A 24,253-nucleotide genomic window follows, 5' to 3' on the forward strand; every position below is an offset into this window, starting at 1 on the left:
GCAGGAATCAAGGAGGCAAGACATAGCAGTCAGGAAAAAAAGGAAGGGCAGTGGCAGTGATACTCATTCCAGTTAACTCTAAAATAGTTCTGTAGTTGAAGCTTTACATACATATTGTATGAGTAAAATAGGAATTACTAGTGTAGAAACTTTGATTTACTAACACTGATGTCTTGTAAGATTTTTACAAATTAAATACAAACTGATTATCCTGAAGGAACAGCACTAGAACAGGGCATGTCCTAAGCACTTCTACTGGAGATACATGATATGTTGGCTATCAACAACTCAGTTCATAATTAAATGATACAATTAAATTTAGAACCTTACTGCATAAAGATGAAGAATCTGAAGTAACACACAAGTACTTTGATTCCCAGCATAATCTATTCACCTCAATCTCATAATTTTTCAAATGCCACTTTCTTGCCTCCATATCACCTGCATTACAGACTATGTATTGAGCAGCCTGGTTAATACCCCATCATTTCCCCTGCAGACTTGTGGCTTATTTTCAAACAGGCTGAGAAATTATTATGGGAGTAGAAAATCTTATATCCCCCTATATTCTGGGAGGGCAGAAATATTGGGGAACAGATACAAGAAACAAAGCAACAGGACAGAGCTGAGATAGCTTCCTTAAAAATACATATTCACATACGTGGAAGTCACAGAATAGAATATGCTGAAAGAGCTAATCTACGCATTGCCTGACTTAATGTGGAAGGGAAAACCTCTGAAAACATGTAAACCTGACATTTGATATTAAAGGTGAAACTCAAATACTTTTTTAAAATGTAAATTTACTTTGTCTGCAGTGCTTTTATCATTGTTAAAAGTCAACTAAAAAAGGTAAAGTTTAATAAAAATATAACTGGTTTGTGTATCAACATGAGTTCAGACAACTCTGACATTTTGTGACAGTTCAGATCCACTTAATATACTTACCATATGTAATCTTCCCTTTTTCTTCTTCATCTACAGCTCTAAAAAGGTGTGTAACATTAATCTGTGACACACCCATGGCAGTCTTCAGAATATGAGCTAAATCCTCTTCTATTATAGTTCCATTTTCTGACTGGTACAGCTATGAATCAAGACAGCAAGATAAATCATTGCAAAGCTGAATGCTAACTCCTATAAACAGCACCACACTAAGCAGTTATGCAAAATTAAAATTTGATATTGGAAATTCTAGTCGCTCTCAGATTGATGTGATCTGCTAAGGATTTCTGATTAGTCTGGGTAAAAGACAGCATTGATTACTAGTCCACCTGTGTACACTTAGACAGTAAAGCTTGCTATATTCAGAAAGACAACTATGTTTACATGCCTAACCACTGGCATTTCAGTGATATTCAGAGACAAGACTGTTTAACATGTTTTGCAGATACGTAATCGAGAACAGTTTTTAGTCCATTGAGCTACGTGTCCAAACTCCAAGTCTGTGGAATCAGGAGATGTATTTAGGTCAGCCTATAGCAGATACCATTTCCACTTGATCAGATGTAAACCTCAAGATTCCTTTGATCAACGTCCAACTGATTTGACAGCCACTTTGCATAAAATGCCTACATCTAAATGGCATTGTATTAATCAGGAGAATCCTACCCCATAAAGTGATGGGCCTACAATTTTCTACAAATACTTATTCAAAATTCTAGACAACAATAATTTGCATATTCTTAAATCCTGAAGCAAAGAGTTTCCTCACAGAAAGAGTTAGCTTTACTACTGACAGGAGACTGATAACTAAAAATAATTGTTCATAGTATCATTCTATCTTTGTACAGTGTTTTCCTCTCAAGAAAGGACCTGAGTATTTCAAAACATCTGTAACAAACACAACTTCATTAAACTTTCTGAAATAACTCAGTTTGCCTGTGCACTGGAAATTGAGACAGAAGAGTTTTTGAAACATCCTTGTCTCATTTTCAAGCATGACAACACTGCAAATATGGAACCATGTAAAAAAGCTATTTTTGAAACTTCCTTTTAGTTTCTCTACATCATTGAGAAGGTGGGAACTGATAAGATTGAATAAAACAGGCATAAGGATGTGTTTTTCACACAAGCAGAACTTGCTGTCATGAGACAGCATACCTCAATGGAATTAAAAAAAAGTCAGTGGAATAAAAAAAAAAAAATTAACTACCGTGGAAAACAACATTCATGCTCACATCAGGAATCTGCCTTTTCCTCCCTAGCACCTAATTTGGACACTGTTTCACAAGGAGTAGGGGCAAGGACAAGACACTTGTTTAATAAAACCTGCTATATTTTCACAGATCAGTTAGTCAGAAGGTGATACTGCTCACAAGTGTCATATTGGCAAGATTTACAACACCCTTTCGTTTCCTTAGCAATTAGGAAGGGAGGATGGGTAGCACTTACACTGGAGTGCTTCTCTTCAAGAAGCCACTCGATTGCCATAATTCCCCCTTCTCTTTTAATTGCCCACCGCTTTAGAACACTGGTGGTTTAGTAACTCCTACTTTTCAAGTTCTTCAACCACATACTAAACACTTCCACTTTTAAAACTTGTTCAGCTACATGAAATGTTGCACTTGATCCCCAAAAACAAATGACAAGGTGCTTTGCAAACAGTAGCACATGGCAGAGGACAGCAATTGTTCAAAGTCACACATTCATGAACTGGTTAGATCCTTCAATGGGTACCAATAAGCTGTGTGAGTACCTGTACATGAACCCAGGAAAGGAGGGGAAGAAAGGATTAAAAAAAAATTTCCTCACCTCAAGACTTTTTTTTAACCCTTCCAATTATCACTAGCAGGATAAAATGACCCATACCTGCTTCCCCTTGCTGAGTGCCTCCCCTTCTTCATACATGCATAGAACTTCTTTACAGTTCTACAGTTAACTTTATATTTTGCAATTAACCAGGGAACCCAAAATTAGCTATTATCAGTTGAAGAACAGAGCAGATAGTGAAGAGCAGAATTTTTTTAAAGAAAGTTCTGTTTCAGTTGAAGTTAGGTGCTTCCAAAAAGAATATAGCCTAATCTGAGCTTTTCTTCCTCTAAAATGGTAAAAGTATATTGCACATTATGCATTAGGACAGCTAAATTTCATTGAAATACTGCTCAAAAGCCACCTTCAAGTTTAAAGGAAACTTGTTCATTTTAGTATGAAGATACAGAGCTGGCCAAATGGCACCTGACTATTTCTCTATGCCATTATATAGATTGAATAGAATAAGTAAGGGCAGAGACCTTTCTGCTTTTCCCTCAGAAGTAGCAGTAAGTAACAGCAGCTATTAGAGGCAGATTTCCCCCAATATTTGTAGGAACTAAATATTTTTGTTCCTTCCTCCTTTGTCAAATTTGTTTGATACTGGCCAAAGGGCAGAATGATAGATGTGAACACTAAATATTCACAGGAGCCTCATTTCTTTAGCAAAACTTAGTTGAGAATAATACAGGTATGCTGAAGAACCTGAAAATGACGACTCGGAAAATAAGGCTGCCATGTAGTACCATGCAAATGAATGTCCTCAACTCCGTGCATTCACCAGTGATGACCGCATGAAGAGCTGGTACTCCTCAGTTTCAGTAACGCTAAAGAGCATGTGAGTTCGAGGCAAAGGGAAAAGATGATGCAGGATGCAGCAGTTTGCGTGTTGAAATAGCAATATTAAAGAAATTAATCAAAAAGCAATAAATCGAGGTGTCAGACAAATCCATGGGAATGGCAAACATTAAGTATTGCTGCTGTCACTTTCCAAAAAAGGCCTGCATTAACCATCTATACCCATGCTACAACAAACCACTGGGGCTAGAACAAGATCAGGAGCACTTTTGGGAAGCTTAAAAGTCTGGGCAGAGACTGAAGGACCAACACAGAAACATGGTAAGATCAAGACAGTAGAAAATCTTATCAAGAAGATAAAAATTTCTATTAACATGTAGGAAAAGTTTTAAAATATTTTATTAACTTGAAAAATAAGATTTGATTGAAACATTATAAAAGTGGTAAGCACAACTCATTAGCCTTCAGTTCAGAGGAATCAATACAAAGGACTTCACGTTTGAGACTCAATGTGCTGAAAAAGATTCTACCAAAGTTCCATAAAGAACAATTTCAACCTGCAAACTTCCATAAGTTTACATGACTTAAACTTGCAGTGCATTCCCTCTGAACATGACCTCTTAATTTAACTTTCCATTAAAGTTATTTTAAAATGTAATTAAGTATTAAAAGGGCAGCAGTAATGATTTCTAAAAAAAAAAAAAAACAAAACCCACACACAAACCCAACCCCAAAAGTTACATAGAGGAGGAAAATGCTACTTACCTGAAATGCCAACTGAATTGTTTCCAGAGTTTTGGATGGCTTACAGACAACTGATAGAGCAATGACAAATTCCCGAACGTCAATTATGCCATCTTCATTCTGTGAAGGAAAATCTCACCTCAAAATACTGCAATTTGTCTCAAAACTTCTAAATAACTAACAGTTGCTACAGATGCAGAATATTCAGAGAGATCACTACATAGGCCACTGCGAAAAAAGTCTCACTGAAATGGCATTAATTCATGGCAAGAACCTGTGTCATCAAAGCTCTGCAGGCCCTTTTCAGAGTCTCAGTCACAAGTCATAATTCAAAGATTCTTGGAAGACAGTGCTGCTGCTGTCACCCTTCACTTGCCTGTTTAAGATTTTTATGTTAAACCATCTGAATTACCAGATTGAAATTAAAATCAGAGAACTGGAGGACAAGGTGGCCTAATTTAAGCCTTCATTACATGACATCTGCTCTTTGGTCTAAGAGAGAACACTGTGGACGTATCCATCTCCTGGTCCAAAGAGCATCTCATCCGAAGATAATAGTTATTTCCCCATCCTGACTGATTGCCAGAGGAATGAAAAACTGGCTCATTTGCCAAGCTCCTAGGTCCTTCAGGTTTCAGGCATCCTAGAAGAACAAGTGATTTATTTACAAGGTAAGTGAAATATCAGCTAATAGGCATTGCATTCAGTTGTAACAAGCCACAGCAGAGGTTTAGCCTGAACCTATCTTTCTTCCTCTTCGTATTTTGCATCTAGAAAGAAAATCAGCTTTGTCCAACTGATACTCCCTTTTAACTTCTACCTGAATGAATGCTTTATTTAGTTGATGATAGGTGCTCTTACCTTGCTGAAAGGGAAATGCAGGAGGCAAATACTGCGGTGAAGTGCTCAAAAGCACTTTGCACTGGCCCAAATCAGACCTCAGTGAATTCAACTGGAACAGAATTAGGCTAAAGCAGAGTTTACCAGAAGTAGTACAATTTGTAAACATGATGTTGTTTCTTACCTCATCAAAAAGCGCAAACATGCTTTCTAACGTGTGAGAAACTGGAAATTCCAAGTATGCTGAAAATTCTTTAAGATCAACCTTTTCTTTTTTCATTTTCATGGCACTTGCAGCATATTTATCAAGATCATCTTCGAGTGTTTCTGGCTTCAGCCTAGAAAGCATATTATTTTTGCACACTTTAAAAATAAGCTCAGTTTTAACAATACAAATTTCAATATACCAGAGGAAGCAATGGATGATAATGGTGTAAAACATTACAAAATCTGGAATCAGAATTACTAAGCAACTTTATAATAAAATAATGTATTCCTGTAATTTTAAGGCTCCCATTAGTTCTTTAACTGTATTAGAAATTACTGCAAGGGCTTACGAACCCCGGTCATAAACTTGTGTCCTTTATCCTACCTTGATTATAAGCCATATGTGTAAGCAGTTCAACATAAACAAGAAACACAGTCTAGAAGTAGCTAATAAGAAATACCAGGCATGGAGAACTAGGTGGGATTTAGGTCACCTGAATATCACCGTATTGTAGGACAGTAACATAAACCAATTATGATTCCAAATTTACTAATGTCACTGAACAGGAAAGACCTGATGCATCTTGCCTAAAAGAAATCAGGGATTACATAACAGCGATTATAGTGTTAATCCTGTTTGTCAGTCCTCATTTTTCACATTCAGTCTGGAGATGGACACCATTACGAGGTGATCCAAAGTTATAGCAGTTGGTACAGCTATGGAAATTTCCTCAGTCCTTCCAGTTGCAAAACCAGATTTTGACTGATGAATGAACAACTTTATATTTATACAGGTATCTACTGCATACTTGTGTGTTGTTTTTTTTTTCCTTGTTCTTTTCCTTTTCCCCTCTTTAAGTCAAGATTCCTGCTTTCACTTTGTGAAAATAAGCCTTACTATGAATATAAGAAATGGTGCTGCAGGTATGTGGGGAAAAGTAAGTTGCATCCCTAATACAACATCAACCAAATCTTGATCAGCAGGTTTCCTCTGAACTGATTTAGGGTAACATGGGCATCCAAACTTTCCAGTCTGCAGACAAAAGCAGCCAATAAAGTCTTCTACAATATTCTTCTGCAATTCTCTGTTTTCTATTTGCTGCTGCGGACAAGGAAAAGCAGTTATTTACAGAACTCACAAGCTCACACCAGAATTGTTCCCAGACTGCAGCTGGGACTCCTCAGCAGCTTCCTCTCAGTGACAAGTATTAATAAAGTACTTAATATCAGCATTCTCAGGAGTTTCTCAAAAAGGTAAGAGCATTTCTGATAGGAAGATTCTGATAAATCAGCTCCAGACCCTGACTGCTCGCTGAAATGACCCTTCCTAAAAATGACTGCTTTTAAGTAAAAGCAAAACTATTATGCTGTCTGTCATTACTTAAACTAACTTACCAAAAAATGAAGTAACTAAACAAGGTCAATCCCTGTATTTATGAATTACAAGACCTGAACATGCAAGAATTCTTCCAGAGACCCATGGTCCCTACAGAACATTCATATGTTCTCCATTCTGACATTAAAGCACCTATCTTAAATTTTTGGTATAAAAAGAGCAGCAAAACTCCTCTGCAAACACTCATTTTCCATGATCAATTACAAAAGTAGCAGGAACAATGACAAAGGAAGCCATGGAGGATTTGAGATGCACAGAGAACTCAGCTTCTCACATGCAGGATTACATATAAGAAGTGTCCACAGATTGGACTACATCCTTAGTGTAGTGGGCAAAATGGATTTTAACTGTACGATGAAGGACAGCTGGCATCTGAATCCTCCCTTGAGAAAAGCTACCACTGACACAGAATACGCAGTCTAACATCTGTCTCTAAATCAGAGAGATTTGATTTGCCATGAATTGACTCAAAATTCACCCTCTAGAACTGAGTAAGTACTTGTTTGGCGAGTAGTATTCGAGATTTGAGAGACCTCCCCTTCACCAGTCAATTAAATCCAAAAAGTTAAAAAGTTTGAAGGCAAAACCTTGCATGGAAAGTAGCATGGCTTACCACAAATCTTACAGACATCTTGTGGTTTGGATTTTATAAATACAGAAAGAGATGTGAGCCAATCTCAAAAAGAGTATGTGGATCAGTGAGGCAAACTTACTGCTTCAGCGTGAGTATGACTGCATTGTACTTCTGGTAATTCAAGGTGGGCCCACTTCCCTCTAGCCCTTTCTGATTCTGAAAGTAATGTGTGGATGACCATGACCTACTATGCTGAAAGTCTTCTGAAGCCAAGTGTTCCAAATCCCACAATAGGTTCTGAACCAATATGAAGTGGTTTGAATGTCTCAATTCCTTTAAAATTGTTACTTTTATGCCAACGGAGGCTATAAAAGCTAGAAAGCCAACAATGGATGTCTTTGCTCAGGAAATCATGTTTGTTTGCCTAATGGCTTCCATGCAAGATCTAGGCTTTATAATACATAACATTATTTGCTGTTGTGGTGTTTTGCTTCATTTTTTAGGCCCGTGTACCCTAAAGAGAACAAAGTCATTCCTGAGTACCTGAAGATGCAAAGGACATTTTTCAAGATTAACAGCTCTGAACATTAAATCCTTCACAGCAGACTTCACAAGGAAAACCAGATCCCTGAAGGTAGGATATTTTCAGCATAATTACCACTATTTTTAGCAAGTGAGATGTCTTAACTCCTTAAAGTTAGTTTTAGCTGTATTTGACTATTTGAAAACAAACTCTTTTCTTGCATGCTGGGAACCTGCCAAAAAACTTCTAGTGTCTCACAGAGCTGGAAGTTGCATAAGAACAGTTGGATCTTGTAGCTAGTTACTGTAAACTGCAAGCTCAGACAAACATGCCCTAAGCCAGAAAAGCACAATACATTCAGTTTTATGTCTGCTGATGTATTTCTGTGCAACTTCTTGTCATAATGGAGAAAGCATACTGAACAGCTGCAAAACTGACCTTCTGAATACTCTGGCATACACTGCCTTGATCCATGAGGCAGGGGCTATCATGGTTGGTATTTGCTAGGTTAAGCCTGATCAGCGATCACCACCTGTAATGGACAGTACTGCTTTTATCATGAATGCAGATGGACAACATCCTCCAGAGGTTTTTTTTCTTGTTATGAATGATCTCTGAATACTCTGAAGTCATGGCACTGTTAGCTGTGAGGGGTTGTTACTCTGGGGATGCAAAGCTCTACCTACAGTCTGGACCACCATTTCAGGCACACACACAGACAGCAGAAGTTCGCACTGTAGTCTGGGTGGGAAAGCTGTTAAGCAAGAATAGACAGGCACCAGGTCTATGAGCTAATTATCTCCTCCTTGCAGATTTTACAAGCCTATAGGTGCATTGCCTACTAGAATCCTCATGGCCAACTGGATGAGATAATATTGGAGAGTAGTGGTCAAAATGGAACTACTGTTCAATTCAGGTCATTCTTACCAAAATACCATGGCTATTAAGAGACAGCAGAATTGATTCAATACAAGTAAGTTCACTAATATTGAATTTCACCAGGAACTGGGAGTGTGTAAGGACGTAAACCTTGCAGGCTTGCTAAGGTTGTAGAACATTCTTCCAGGGCAGACGTCACTAGTACCCACCACAAGGCACCAATAATACTCAGGCTCAGGAAAGCAAAGGAGATAGTTGAGGATCCAAAAGAAATTCCAAAATAAATTGCTGCCCATTGTTAAAGATAAAAATTACTGATTATGAGTAATCCCACTGAGAAAGCTAAGAAATCTAGAAGGCAAGAACAGGGGATTTTTCTGAAATCTGACCTGAAAAAGATGATTTGGTACAAAACATACCTTTTAAAAGAAGTGGACCTAATCAGCAAAGCCATACTGTCTTCAGTGAAAAGTACAAACAACCTCAGAGTCTCTGTACTAAATGCAAACACCAGATCAAGAACCTGCCAAACCCCAGGGTCTTGTGCTGCACCTATACCAATAACAAAATGTACATTCACCACGATACCATATGATGTTCTTGCTGTACTTTCTATACTTATTGCTTTTTGATGCACAAAGTGGAAGCCAGCTACCACACTGGAAGAGAAAATGTGTGATCTTGTACAAATACCAGTGCTGCCTAACCTCCCCAAAAAATTAGAAGAAATAGATGAAAAAAATCTTAATTTTTAAAGAATATTTGCTAAAAAGACTTCAAATGAATAAGAAAAATCAGGAAGTAGCAAACAGCAACTAAAACAGAAGCATGTGAGACACATCTACCCTTGCTAGATGTTCCAGATCCTACCTGGGGTGTTAGAAGTGAAAGATTTGGGAAAAAACCACCAGGATGCAATTAAATAAATAATGCAGTAAGAGTATTGAATGTTAACAAATTGAAGGGTAGACAGAAAGCAAGAGAAAAGAGAAGAGATCAGTTAAAAAAAAAAAAATCAAGTACAGGATAAGCAAACAGATGATCCTTAATCTAGCTAGAAGTTTGATGAGGCTATCAATATTCCGCCCCCTAAAAAGATGCAAAAGGCCTGGACCGCTAGAATTACTTGAGCAAAATTTCAAGTTGCATCAAGACCTGACTTTATACGTCTCATCTAACAGCAAGAACACAGTCACTAAAAAATTTCTACTTTGGATTGCAGTACGTGCTACATTTGGATTTTTTTCTTAAAGAGAGAAGAGATATCTCTAATTTTCAGAAAATAAAACAATCAAAATTAAGAATAATCATAACTGAAAAGAATTAGAAAATCATTTGACTGAAAACTGGGAATTCTCTAAGGAGCTACTGATGGCCTAAAAGCCATGGTTCCATAAGAAAGGGGAACAACAATTAAGGCTAGAAGGTCCTTCTAGTTCATAGGCAAAGTGAATGCAGGAATTAGAATGAACAGAAGTTTGAGACAACAGGAACAAATCAATTCAAATCAGAACTTAAAGAGCTGTTCGCAGGCAACTACCCCAAAGCAGCTCATAAAAAGTATCTCATAAAAAGATGGAGATGAAACTTAATTATACTGTATTAACATTTTCTGAAGAAGATATCTGAAGACATCTTTAATAAGGCATAAAATCCAAACAAGCTTCAATGTATGGTAATAGATCCAGTCAAAGTACAAATAGAGAATCACTTTAAAGAGTGGGGTAATTAATTGTGGAAGGAATCATCAAATGAAGCAGAGGATTCACAATGCATGAAAGCTACAATAAAGACTGCCTATAGCTTAGTAATCAGCTCACTGGTCAGACATAGATTATCAGGTTCAACAGAAGCGTAACCGCTTGAGGAGTAATGAATGCAGAATTTGAGAAGACGAGACTATGATCAATTGATCTCATTGATACAGCACTCATTTTACTACCGAGTTCAGTAAAAGGCAGCTGAGTTTCAGCCAGCTGTGACCTGGCAGCTGTATAGCTGTGTTAACAGAGCCCAAGCTCTTCATTAGATGAAGTATGAGATCTCAGTGCTGTGGCTGCATGGCTTCTGGATTGGATCCCATCCAGCAGAACACAGACTAAGCAAATTTTACAGACAACGTTAATGAATGCTGTAGATATATAACATGAACAGAAATACCTCTGCAGTGTAGCAAACTGAAGAATAACTTGATTTCAAAGAATCTAAACTAAAAACACGTCTGTATAAAAATCTTGCATTTAAAACTGGATGTTACCTTGAAGGTACGTTATTGCTCAAAAACAAGTATTCAGACTGGGTGCAAAATCCATTGCATAAAATTTACCATTCCAGTTATTTAGGGATGTGACTGGATGATCTTAATGCCTCCCTGGCCTCAAAACCTTTGAATAAACAGCAAAATGACTGCACTGCCATCAAACGTGCATTAGAAATGAAGTCATATTACAATCTTCATCCAATTGTGCCAGAAAAATACCATCGTAATAGCCTTCTTACTGGCACATATCCAAAACAAGACAGGATAATATTTCACCGATATACAATTGCTGAAACCAGAGAGAGAACTTTTGGGTTGTGGGGAATCCCACTCACAAATGCACGTAATTGTTTTACAGGTCAAAACAAAAACTCAGAAAAGCATAATTTGAAAGAACAGCTTTAAATTGAGCAGACAGAAGCCAGACAATTTAACAAGAGGATTAAACTGAATCCTCGGATTATCAACTGCATAATAAGAGACGTCAGTGTTTTTTTTGGGTTGTTTTTTTTGTTGTTGTTGCTGTTGTTGTTTTGTTTGCTTTTTTCCTTAGTACTGTAAATTCAGAGCCTTTAGAACAAAGCAAGAATCTTTCCCCTTAGAAGTCTCTCCTATCCTACTGGAAGTCTTTTCGAATGGAGGTTCCAACAATGAATTAATAAATGCTTGTCATCTGAATGCATAATGTATGCTGTCCTACATTCCTTATTCTCCAATAGATTTTTGTCTTCTTTTTTTCATTTATGTACACAAGCTGGAAGATGAAGGAAAAATTAGGGAAAGGAAATAAAGTACAGAATGAAAACACAAAACTAAGCTCTGTAATTTCAGGTAAGGAGACAAAAAAATAATCAAAAAAGGTGTTTCTATATTAAAGCAGTTAATAGGATGAGGCTGTAAATTTAGTTTGCGGTTGTTCAATAGGATGAGAGGCAAAACAGGAGAAAAATTACAAAACAGCAGGAACAAGTTCTACTATTTGGTTTATGTGATTCTAAGCTCTAATTTCAGGTAAGGAGACAAAAAAAATAATCAAAAAAGGTGTTTCAATATTAAAGCAGTTAATAGGATGAGGCTGTAAATTTAGTTTGTGGTTGTTCAATAGGATGAGAGGCAAAACAGGAGAAAAATTACAAAACAGCAGGAACAAGTTCTACTATTTGGTTTATGTGATTTTTTTTCACTGTTTGCTGAAGCTTTTCTGAAAGGTAAAGTCAGAGGGAACTGATGCCATGAGAAGAGAGAACAGAGGACCCACACTGCATATACTAAACTACAGTTTCATTAGAAAGTCCATCTAGCAGTAACCTACTCAAAAGATCAACCACTTCTTTGTGCTTCTTGGGAAAGGGTGACCCCTCTGCCCTCACTATTATAATGTTAATCCAATCACAAGACTGCTATGGCAGCACTGTTCTCCCTTCAGAGATGTCACACGAAAGGGCAACTGACTCTTAACTCCATCAAATATTAGGAATCCCACAGCATTCCTCACCCTCTTCAGGAGGTTTCTTCTAGTTTTGTTCAGGAATGAACACTTCAGACATACTCTGCTCACTTCTCAGACTGTGAAAATATGAATTTTACAACCTATTCTATTCATTAGGATCTAGGGGTGGTGCTTGCAAGTGGACAACAGTATTGGTTTAATTTTATATTAGTGTTTCCTCAATTGTAATATGACAACATTCCATATACAGTCATAAATGCAATATTGTTATATGAAGAGAAAAACTATATAAACATAGATATATATTAAAGATGCACCTTACATATAAATATTGTATATGCTCACCCAAGGCTTCTCACAAGCTTTGCAAATTCTAAAAGACACGTGTCTGAAGGCAGACGAAGTTGTCCTTCAGCCAAAGCTAGTTGACAGTCTTCAAACGTATAGTCTGTCACTGAAACTCCCAATGCCCTTGAATAAACCAAAGAAACGCAGTAAGCAAGACAGTCCAAGAAAACTGAGCAGAGTCACTTCCTTTTTTTTAGAGCAAGAAATCCTGTAACAATTATGCCCTCTATTCTGAAGAACTATAAGGAAGAGTCCATGAAAGAAAGTTCACATACAAAGAACGAAATATGATACTCTACACATTGCAGAACATCTATTTTGACTTTACAAGTACATGAAAATATAAAATAACAAAAGGGAAAAATTAGGCAGTGCATAGACTTTCAAATTCCTGTCACAGAAGTGAACAAAAAGGGTTTCAAAATTATTAATATGGAACAAAAAACCATGTATTTACTAATAATTATGTTAAATATTTCTATTATTATTACACTAACATATTAATAAATCAATAATCATCTGAACAAAACAACTATTACCTTTAGGTAATATTAAAAATTATAGAACCAGCAACAGCTCTCCATAAAGAAGGGCTAGAACATAAAGTATAAAAGCAAGTAGAGTTAAACTTCAAGCAAACTCAAGTTATTTCTAAGGCCTTGACTCTGTGCAAGCACTGTTCAGCAATAATGTACTATGATTATTATTATCCCTCAATTATCAACTGTTTTCAGCACAAATCCAAAGCATAGCCCCATACTAGTCCTATGAAGAAAATTAACTCTATCCCAGCCAAAACTAGCACAGACATAAGAAAGTTAGAAGAAAAAATACTCCCAAGTTTTTATATGCCAAACAATTAAGTACTCATTTTTGCTTTACTTCTAACGTGATGCTCTGTGGTAACAGCAGCACCAAAAGATACTTCAAGGAAATCTTGATATTGTAGTTGCACTGCCCTGCTGTGCCAAAGTTGAGAGAGACACTTCATTTTGGAAGAGGCCTTAAAGAATTCAGTGTACAAACATAAGACACAATTTAGAAAGCAAACACTGCTCCATGAGTTACTCATCCACATATTTTCAATTATACTTGGTTTTACTTATATCAGTATGGAATGTTATCTCTTTTGTGCAGCCTCTTCTAGTTTGATGAAGTCTTCACAAAATTTTTTTCTTGACTTACCTTCGTTCTTTTCATCTACAGGTTCTTCTACCTTACTACTAACCATAACCACCTTTTTCATCTGTAAAGTTAATATACAATAATGGCAAGATTGATACAGAACTCCAAGGCATGCCACAGTCATTTTAGCTTTGATGAAAACTGCATTCAATTCTAAGCTTTATCATAGACAGTTTGATCTGTAATGGTAGTTACCTCTCATGCAATAACCACTTTAATTTCTGTTAAGTAGCCTCTTCCCCAGAATCTCGTTACAAGGCCTTTGAATGCCAATGTAAATAACATAAGTCAGTTCTCTTTTATCCACCAATTAATTGTCAAACTTCAGGAATTCTAATATATTAGTAAGACACGCACTTAACATTAAAGCTATGATCAGGATTTCTCTCTTCTCTCTAAGGCCGAGAAAGTCAAATATTCAGGAAGAATACCTCACTAATAGATATGCAAGCTCAAAAGTACCAAATATGTTAGAAAGATTAGATATTATTTATAAGCTACTTATGAATAAAAGAAGGACATACAGGGTAATGATTTTGGATGAACAGCCACCCTCTTGCAAGAAGAAACAACAGGAAAGAACAAAAGGAAAAAGCCAACTAAACCGAAAAGATACAAGTACAGACTGGTGAAGGTTAGATTGCCTCATATGGGTGATCCTAAGTAATTAAATTCAGTTCCTCTAAATTTTTCACTTCTCTATCTGTTCCTGTTTCATCACTCTACTCCTCCTATTGAGACTGTCCTACTAGTATTTGCAAATCAGTAAACCACCTTAATGGAACGGGCAAGAGGTTCTTGTGATAACATACTTCATCCCATAGACTTATGGTTAACATAGTACTGAATGTTGTGTAAAATCCAGATGAAGAACTCTCCCATGCTGTGGGGATTTTAATCCATTTCCAAGTTCCACCTGACTTTGAGATCAGGTATTGCAGGTCTTGTCAATACTTACACGGTATTCAATATAGTGTCGTATTATACAATATGAAACCATTGGTATTATACAATAATACCAATCAAAATACAAAATCAATTTTCCTTGGAAAAAGAAAAAGGAGTGGATGAAAGAAGAGTCTACCCTGCCAGTTTAGATTACTTCCTACTCCCTCCTTTTGTACTGTGCGCAGCCTAGATCATCCTTATAAACTTCCCTGTCAACTGTCAGTGAAATAGCTCAACTCCTAGGGCAGCAAGGACACACTGTAAGCAGTACTATCCAGAGCAGCTTACATAAAAGACTACGGTAAAACCAAAGATCTTGTCCAGCCAGGCACATTACATCAAATTTCATCAGATCTTAAGGCAACAGTAGGTATAGCACACAACAGAAATACAGGAACTTACGGGCAATCACCTGAAGCATAGTGCAACTACAGTGAAAAGGGGAAGTTGGTTAAAAGTAAGTTAAAAGAAGAAATGGAAAGGGTAAAATGTTCATTTGTGGTATAAAACAACACACCATATTAGGGAATCGGGAGAAGTGACAAGACACTTTAAAAAGATTCCGAAAGGACCAAAAAAAGCCCAGTGTGGCTCAGCAACTGATTAAAGGTGGCAATTAGAATGGAAAGACTTTTTTTTTTTAAAAAAAAAGTGCTCTCTCAAGGAAAACAGAAAAGACAGACAAGTTAAAACATAACCATAAGGTAGCAAGCCAAAGCAAGAAACAATAACTTGTTAAAACTAAAAGCTAGACGCTTTTCAAACACATCAAAAGAAAGATGACTAAGAAAGATCAGGCCACTCAACCTGGGGGGAGGGTAGAAGCCTGACTGACTGCCATCCCAGAATCAATGCCAGATTTAAATAACTTCTCCTAAATAATGGTCCCCAAACATGTTGAAGGAGCCTAGCCAGAAAGGAATTTTAAAAAACCCACAAAAACAACAAACAATCAAACCCAAACTTATGATACAGAACCAATTCCAAACAAAAGCAGGGATCATCTCAGACTTGGCCAAACCATAAGGGGAAAATACAACCTGCATTTTTTTAATAGCTGTGTGCACCCTTGTTGTGAATGAGCAGTTTAGGGTCGCAGGAATTCCCGAGATCGTAGCGAGGCCCAGAGAAGTAGAGAGGAGGGGAAATGCACCACCACAATCCCTTACAGAAGGAGCAATATTTGGGCCAGGCTTATAGTGCTATCAGTACAGGAAAATTACCACTACAATTAATGCCTGCATGTATGCCCAGTGTCAACACATACACAAAACACGATTGAGAAAGATAAAAGCATCTTCTCTTGCTCACCTGTTGGCAATTTTCCAGCCTTTGGATTCCCCAAAAAAGCAAAATGAACTCAAACAGTGTGTTTATACATACATCCACTTTCAGAATTACAAAGATCGTAAGAAAGGGGAAGAAACAACTTTTGCTTACGGTAAAGTTCAGTCATAGAATCAACCAAGGCCAGATAATTAGAGTTCAAGGGGCTCTTGAACTCACAAGCTGTATAGGGCTAGCAGTTTTAACACAAAAGGACCTCGATTTCAGCTCAGAATGTTGAAGAAACTGAAGCTGGGAAACATATAAAGTTCATTATTTGTGCTAAAACTTGTGAATTTTTCAATTTCTTACAATAAAGACCGGCATACTAGAGTTCACTATAAAGCCTAGGTACAACTGCAACTCACAGGATTTTCTACAGAACCGGTTACCAAACTATTCCAACTCATCTCCAGAGCAATCTCCCTCTACTTCAATTCAACTGCTAGGAAAAAAACAAAAGATCATTTCAATTTGAGGTGCAAATTGCAAGCGCAACCCAATATTTTTAATAAACTCGGAATATAACAGCTTTTTCTATATCTTCATTTGGAAGCATTTTTCCCCTCTTTTCTTTATATTATCTCCGCTTTCACAGTCAATTAACCTGAGCCTGGGCTGTTTACTGTTCAGCAATTTTATATGGCTAGACGTGCACATCTGGCTTGACATACCTTGAGACTTTCTCCCTCCCTCCCTCCCTTCTCTGAAATGCTGGCTATTTACCTTTCATGATATCACACTACGTGAAACTCCAAAGTCAGCAAGTCACTTCAAAAAACCAACCAAACAAAAAAAACAAACCAAAACCCAAAAACTTTCTTGCAAACCCAATCTGTTACATGTAACAGCTGTACTTGTTATATCCTGACTTCTCACACCAAACAGCTCTCTATGTCTAACACTCGTGCAGTCCTAATACAAAAACAAATTACCAATTTTCTCATTTTCTGAATACCAATCCACTACACATACCAAATTCTGAACATAAACCAGACTGCAACTGTTGTAATATTATGCAAAGTGAGAGAAAATAGTACCGGCAATATTGTGACATTCTGAATCTATGCTTCAACAAAAACATTTTCAAAATGTTTTACATTATTGATAAGCAGAACTGTGAACCAATCTAGAAAATACTCCACAGGCTGCTCAAAAAAACCCCTTTAAATTGGCTATAATCTTTATAGGGTGCTGAAGACATTATAAGGACAGCAAATTTGATATTTTACTTCACTATCAGATGTTTAGGAAAAAGACAAAACCACAGTGGACAAATAACCCCAACTTCTAGTAATCATCTGTATAGGAACTTACTGAACCAGAGACTCCTTGTACCACTGTGGTTTAGAATCATTGATGGACCAAATTTTTTACAGTATATCTCAGCTCTGATGAATTTATTTTATGCATCTGGTAGTGAATGCCACAATTTTGTACATGTTTTAAAGAGTATTTCCATTTACTTTTAGCTGATTTACTGTTGAGTGCTTTCTATCTTTTCTTCTACTGAAAGTAACAGACTTGCCTTACTATGCATTTCCAGAACACTCATGATTTTACTAACCTTCAAAACAACCCTCCACTTTTTTTTTTTTCTTTTTTTTCTTTCTCTTTTACTTGCTTTCTTTCTCAAGCTGAAGAGCTTTCACCTATTTAGTCTTGGAAGGCCAGGGTAGATAGCCCCTTTTCTCTCCTTGGACTACTCCTACTTTGTGATATTCTCCAAGCGAATGAAAGGCCAGTCATAAGAGTCCAGAGTTCACATCAAGAATACAGTATCTCATGATGGTTTAAATTTTAGACAGAAGGAAGCTGCTAACAGTTGCATTTATCCCTTGTGTTAAGAAAATGGGTCCTGTAATTGTTGGTCTGGATAAGATCTTGTAGGCTTGTACATCACAAATCTTTAAGGACTGAAAAATGAAGCAGGTTCTCTTTCTGTTGTCAGCATTCAAAAATCTAGTTCAAACCAGACTGTTGCAAAATATTATTTAACTTCAAAAAATTTATTTCTTCCTTGAGAAAAATAAACTGAGCAAGAAGCTGCATAGAGTTAACCCTGTTCAGCAACTACATTTGCCTAATTGCCACATTTACAGCATTCACAGAAATAAACAGAGTGCGCAATGTAGTTCTCATCTCCATTTTTGTATATGGCCTGAAACCTAAACAAATGGATGCTTTTTAACTCCAGCACTTCACTAATTCCACTTGCACTGATGCTTATGCCTTCGATGGTATAAAAACAACAAGAAGTCTTGAATTTCAAAGTTGAGTGCTGAGCATCCAACCAGTGCTTCTGCAGAATCACATATAAAACTTCAGACAGCATAAGCAGAGAGCACAGTAGTTTTTCCAAAGTTAAGATTTAATTGGCCACTGAAAACACAACAAATAGCCATGAGATAGACCAGTAAGCTACTGTAAACACATATCCTCAAGGCTATTCTTCAGCAACTAGCATTACCGTATCATATATGGTGGCAGAGATCACATTCTGATGCTGCCACAGCCTGCAATTAAAAAAAAAAAAAAAAAAAAAAGATTTTGACTATGTAGAAGATGACAAAAGGTGAAATGGACACAGAAGACTATCCATAATATCTTTGGCCGTCACCAGCACGCTGGAAAAAAGGATTCATTTCTCAAAAGCAAAAACATAATCCTCATATGTCAAGCTGATAAGAGTTACTGCTTTAACGGTATGACATGCTCCAACAAGGGGAAAGTGATCCTGGCAAGCACTTGACACGGAAAAACATAAGGAAGACAGATGTTTTCAAGCTGAATGTCTAACACTCCACACTTCAATTGATTTGAGCATCTACTGTAAATATAAAAACATGTCTTCAAATGTTTGTGTAAGTGGGGAAGAAAAACAAAGTTATTGGAAAAATGCAAAGCAAACTATGACATTTTGGTATTTCTCCAGAAAGTCTGCCTTTCTGGGCTCGCCACAAAAGAAGCTTCAAAACTCCTGGCTAGTGTCATGTATGTAGTTGTAATGCTGAGTTCTAACACCAGAAAAATCAGAAAAATGAAATGCTCAAAATCAGGAAAGCTGAGAGAACTTCAGTTCTGAGGTGCTTACAGTTTTGAAAAACCAAGGGGCAAAAGTGCCCAGTTTCCATCAGGTTTCAGTCTAAACATCTGCCATATGCATTAAAAAAATTAACAAAGTTGTAATATTTTAACTTACTTTTTTTTTTTAAATTGTACCATCTAAGCCATATTATTCCCTATTTTCAAGATAGTCTCTCTAAGAGAAGCTAACAAACTAAAGCAAAACAAATTGTGTTTATGTGTTAATGAGTGTCCAACAGGTCCGTGTATAATTATCTAAGAAGTTTACATCTGTAATTATGGTTGAGGTTATTTTAGACTTGCACAAAAAGCCTGCAGTGCAGATTTTCACAATTAGCTGCCTGCACTACCATGGGCTTATTTGTGTACAAAATGCATACCGCTAAGTACATGCGACTAACTTGAAGCTGAGCTACTGGCATACTCCTTTTAAATATATTTGAGCCTTAATGGATAGTAAGGTAACAAACTAACAAATTTTGTTTTGCTAAGCAGGAGTGGAAAAGCTCCCTACTTCTTCTTTAAAGCAGTATTTCTATACTCTAAACAGTACTTTGATTACAACTATCAGATGTCTTCTGGAATAAAAGTGCTAATGAAAATTAGGTATTCAAGAATCTATTCAACAGGCAAAAGGCTACAATCCCACAATGAAGAGAAAACTATTTTTTTTTTAGGGACAAAAAAACACCACAACACAAACAAAACTTTAAATGGGTATCAGTAAATTAGAAACTATGATGCATAAAAGCAATATAGAAAGGTAACGACAGAGAAAAAGTTGCAATTGATGCAGCTAAGAAGCATAAGACTGTATTTTTTTTCTTATGCTTTAAAAACAAGCAGTGACATACCTTATTACTAACTGAGGATAGTAAAATTGCCAAAAGGAAAAAAAAAAAATGTCATATGCAATAAATACTTTACATTAGGAAACAATTAAGATGACATATCTTATGAATAAAATTAAGGATTTTCAAATGCTTTAATGGTGGTAGAGATGTTTCCCTTATCATTGAGAAAATTTTAGAAATAAGTACTTGTGATGGCAAGGCCAGATGATTTGTTCCTGATAATTCTAGAAGAGCTGGGGTTGAAGCCTCAAGTCTATACACTGAACATTTTACAACACTGCTGTTGTTCCAGTAAATAATGAGTTAATAGTTTGAAGATACTAAAAAAAAAAAGTAACAAGGTAGGCCAGAAAGCTTGACACAGCTACAAAATATACAGAAGAAACCATAAGTGCTGAAATTAACAAATTAGCAGATCAAAATAATCCATGTTGGCTACCATCAATGTAAGGTGATAACAGCTGACACACATGAAGACCAAAAGGGCGATTTTGCAATTGTAAGTAATATAAAAGTGAGCCAATATAGTATGTATCTATACAGTATGACTTACTACCATGGTGGTTTCAGAACTGTATTAGAGCAATGAAGAACACATGAAGTGAATTAAAACTCAAGACATCACCAAATTTTGTTTATTTATCTTAAAGAGAGAACCTGCATGAACTGTTGCCATATTTAAAAGCACTCAACATTTTCAGTGATTTGAAAGTGACTCTAAACAAACTTCCTGATAGCATGTTGTGAATGAGATAGATATCCACTAAACAGAGTAGAAGTCAGAGCAAGGCCAGAAGGACCAAAGACGACAGACTCAAACAAAATACGTTATAGGAGAAAATCAAATCCAAAGTATATTGACAGGGAATAAGTACGGGTCCATACTTTAAATAGTAGATTAATCTAATCTGCAGATACCTTTTGTGCAGAATAAGAAAATGATCCTAAGGAAGACAAGCATGGAGTAACTATTCAGCAGTGATAGCTATCCTGCATGAATAATTCCACTTCTGATTACACAGATAATCCCCGACACAGAACAAACAGTGAGCCGAGTGGGTGTAAGAAGACTGCATGCGATTCTAGTTTTTGACCCAATGCTACTGAATACATATCTGTCAATGAGAAAAAAGGTTGAAGATCACAGACATTAAAAAAGTGGTAATTACAAATGTGAGATTAAGAAACCCTTTTAGAAAGAAATTTTGGATTTTTATAGATGCTGTAAAGCAATCAACCACTAAGGCTTGGATCTTGCTCATCCTCCTGATGAGAAGGACTGCAACGAAAGATACCACTACAAGTTAGCATTGCAGGAAGCAAACAGCCACAGGCGCAACTGAAAGGTCTGTAGAAGCTGTGAGTCTTAAATTAATTTTCTACCATGATAGCAGCCTTTAAAAAAATGCAAATGTATCACCTTGATTCTTGTGGAATTTGGTGACAGATCAGTGCACAAATGCTGAAAACACCATCAATCAAGAAGATAACAGCTCATATTACATTTGAATTATTAAAACATGGACTAGGTTTAGTTTAGAAAAGAAGTCTGAAGTGAGGTCCTGAAAAGCAGCAGGAAAGGGTGATTGCAGAATAGTAATCTGAACTGAGTATTTCTGGTCACAGCGTTCACATCAATGAGATGATCATCCTCAACATGGTTCAGGAAAAACAAACCAGCGTGTTCATGCTCAAATGGATGGTATATGGCAGCAGCAAAGATGAATGATACAAATAGTGGGTTAACACTGAATGTATCTTCAAAAGTATACAATCCTTGTATTCCTTCTCATCCAGGATGACAATAAAGACATGTAGAGTGCTATAGCCCTTAAAAAAACAGTATCTCATTTGTTATTGGTGGCTGCCTGAGGGAACCTGAAGCACAGGAGAACAGTTATGCTTGAAGTCCCTAGCCCGAAATAGAGCGCCAAAAGGCCAGGCTCGCTTTGGATTTCAGTTTTTTTTGGAAAGTAAATTTATCTGTCCTGCAACTAATGTCCTAAGGAAGCAAACATGTATGAATGACAGCACTTCCTTTGTTAAATATTCAATTTATATATAAGTGAACAGGAACTATCTAGAGACCCCTATCACTCGCATCTGTGGCTGCCCACAGAAAATCTAAATAAGGTGAAACCAAAAATTCTCTGTAGAGTCAACAAGTAGAAGCAGCATAACAATCGGATGTCCTGTCAAGTGCTTTGTTCAACACTTAACAGGAGTTGCTCACAAGACAAGATTAGGACGAAGGCAAACAGATCTCAGGAGTAGAAATTGTATCTATTGTTGCACCCCACAAGTTCTATCAACTCCCCTTGAAATCAGGGCCAAGAGACAAGATTTTACTGCAACACTGGTTCTAGACTCAGAAATGCATCATTACCTGGGACTGCCACCTCTGCTGCTGTAAAATATCCAGTAGGATTAGACTCTTCCCAAAAAATATCAAGGGGAAAGCAGGTATCTAAACAGATCGTGAATTGACCTCTTGACATCAAAATGGTATGCTGTCACCAATTTAATCTTCAAGAAAAGGAGACAAATCTAGATGAAGCAGTAATACTGTCCTTTATTCAGCCATGCAGGGTGCAATGCTAGCACCAAATAGCACCTGAGGTGCTAGACTTGCAACTGCTACAGCTCCAGGACACACAGCATCTGAGCTGGTATCTCCTACACCAAAAGACATATGAATGAACTGGGGGAGTATGGAGAACTGCCACTAGAAGTAAGCATCTGGAAGTGGTAAGAAGAAAATAAAATTTTGGCTTCATTGATGTTATTTTAACTCGTCTATAGTAATCCACGGTATCCAGGAGTCAGCATTCTGGTCTATTCCCATCTGCATTTTATCTTCAGAACTTGGATATCCAAAACATTTATTTTCCTTTCACATCAACACAACATCTGCAGCCCTTTCTTCATCTCAAAGCAACCCATATTTGCTATCACCCATTCTGACAGTCCTCACTTTAGACCTGCATCCCATTTCTGTCAGCCCAAACGCCTAATTCTTCAGAGCTAGGAGGGAGAAATAAAAGGAAGAGGAAAATCATCTCTCTCCTATGCACACATAGGAGGGAAGGCTTTCAACATGCCTGTTGTTGTAAACTTCTGTAGTCTTTCAATACTACTTCTTATACCACACAATTCCTGTCATCTGATTGAAGCAGAGTTCAGATTTAAGGTTGCATAACACAGCCTTCTACCCAGAGTCTGAGGACGATACCTTTTAGGTAGTGCCAGCTGACTGTTTTAAATTAACTACAATAGTCTCTGAGGCTACTGCAACTTTACAACAGGTTGATTCACACAGATCCTTTTGTTTTTTGCCTTTGTGAGAAATGTCCTTTCATACAACGGATCGAGTATTGATCTATTGCTGTATTATAGACCCAACATTTTTAAGGAAACTCACAGAGCTGGGTTCTGCTCATAAACCAGTGAAGAATTATCAGTTTCTATCTACAAACTAGCCTTTGGTTGACACTGGTAACTCAGAAACAGAAGAGAAGTTACACAAAGGAAATTAAGATTTCACAACTTCTTTCAAAATTAGGAGTAGAAAGAGTCATAAATCCTTCAAGAATTATTAATGATCATAGACCTGAGGGTTCTCTGCAAATACTGAAAAGAACATCTACTGACTAATGGAAGATTTACTGAAAGGACAATAAAAGAATGAACAAGAGAGGTTAATCAAAAATACAACAAAAGAGAATGAAGGTCTGTGTATTCGATTTTGGCTTTATTATACACTACAGACAAGTATTCTAAGTGTCCTCACATTAACATTCCACTTCAGTAAGTCTGCATTGTATCAGTGCTCCGTTTCCAGGAAAAGCAGCTTTCCTGTGCTTTACTATTTGAAATAACCACAGGCTAACAATGAATACATGAAACTATTCTTAAATTCATAAAAAAGTCATAGCTTAAAATGCAACCTCAATAGCACAAAATTCTGTTACATTAACTTTCATAAAATTCAGCTATAATCTTCTGGGGAGAAAGGTAAATACTCACAGCAGCAAGCAGAACTGGCTAGTTATATGAAGACATGTAAAAAAAAAAAGCAAAAAA

General features: G+C 36.8%; 1 protein-coding gene across 1 annotated transcript in view; it reads right to left on the bottom strand.

Moving 5' to 3' along the window:
* Window positions 1–24,253, bottom strand: part of LOC104168710 (lysophosphatidylcholine acyltransferase 1-like) — a gene marked incomplete at its 5' end in the record, with an annotated part of 35,430 nt that overhangs the window by 4,558 nt on the left and 6,619 nt on the right. The window contains 4 exons of the mRNA XM_009709388.1: window positions 949–1,087; window positions 4,315–4,413; window positions 5,318–5,471; window positions 12,768–12,893. Of these exons, the coding sequence (XP_009707690.1) occupies window positions 949–1,087; window positions 4,315–4,413; window positions 5,318–5,471; window positions 12,768–12,893 (518 nt within the window). The remainder of the gene's footprint in view (window positions 1–948; window positions 1,088–4,314; window positions 4,414–5,317; window positions 5,472–12,767; window positions 12,894–24,253) is intronic.

This window comes from Cariama cristata, unplaced genomic scaffold (genome assembly GCF_000690535.1).
Source record: "Cariama cristata isolate BGI_N322 unplaced genomic scaffold, ASM69053v1 scaffold10071, whole genome shotgun sequence".
NCBI lineage: Eukaryota > Metazoa > Chordata > Aves > Cariamiformes > Cariamidae > Cariama > Cariama cristata.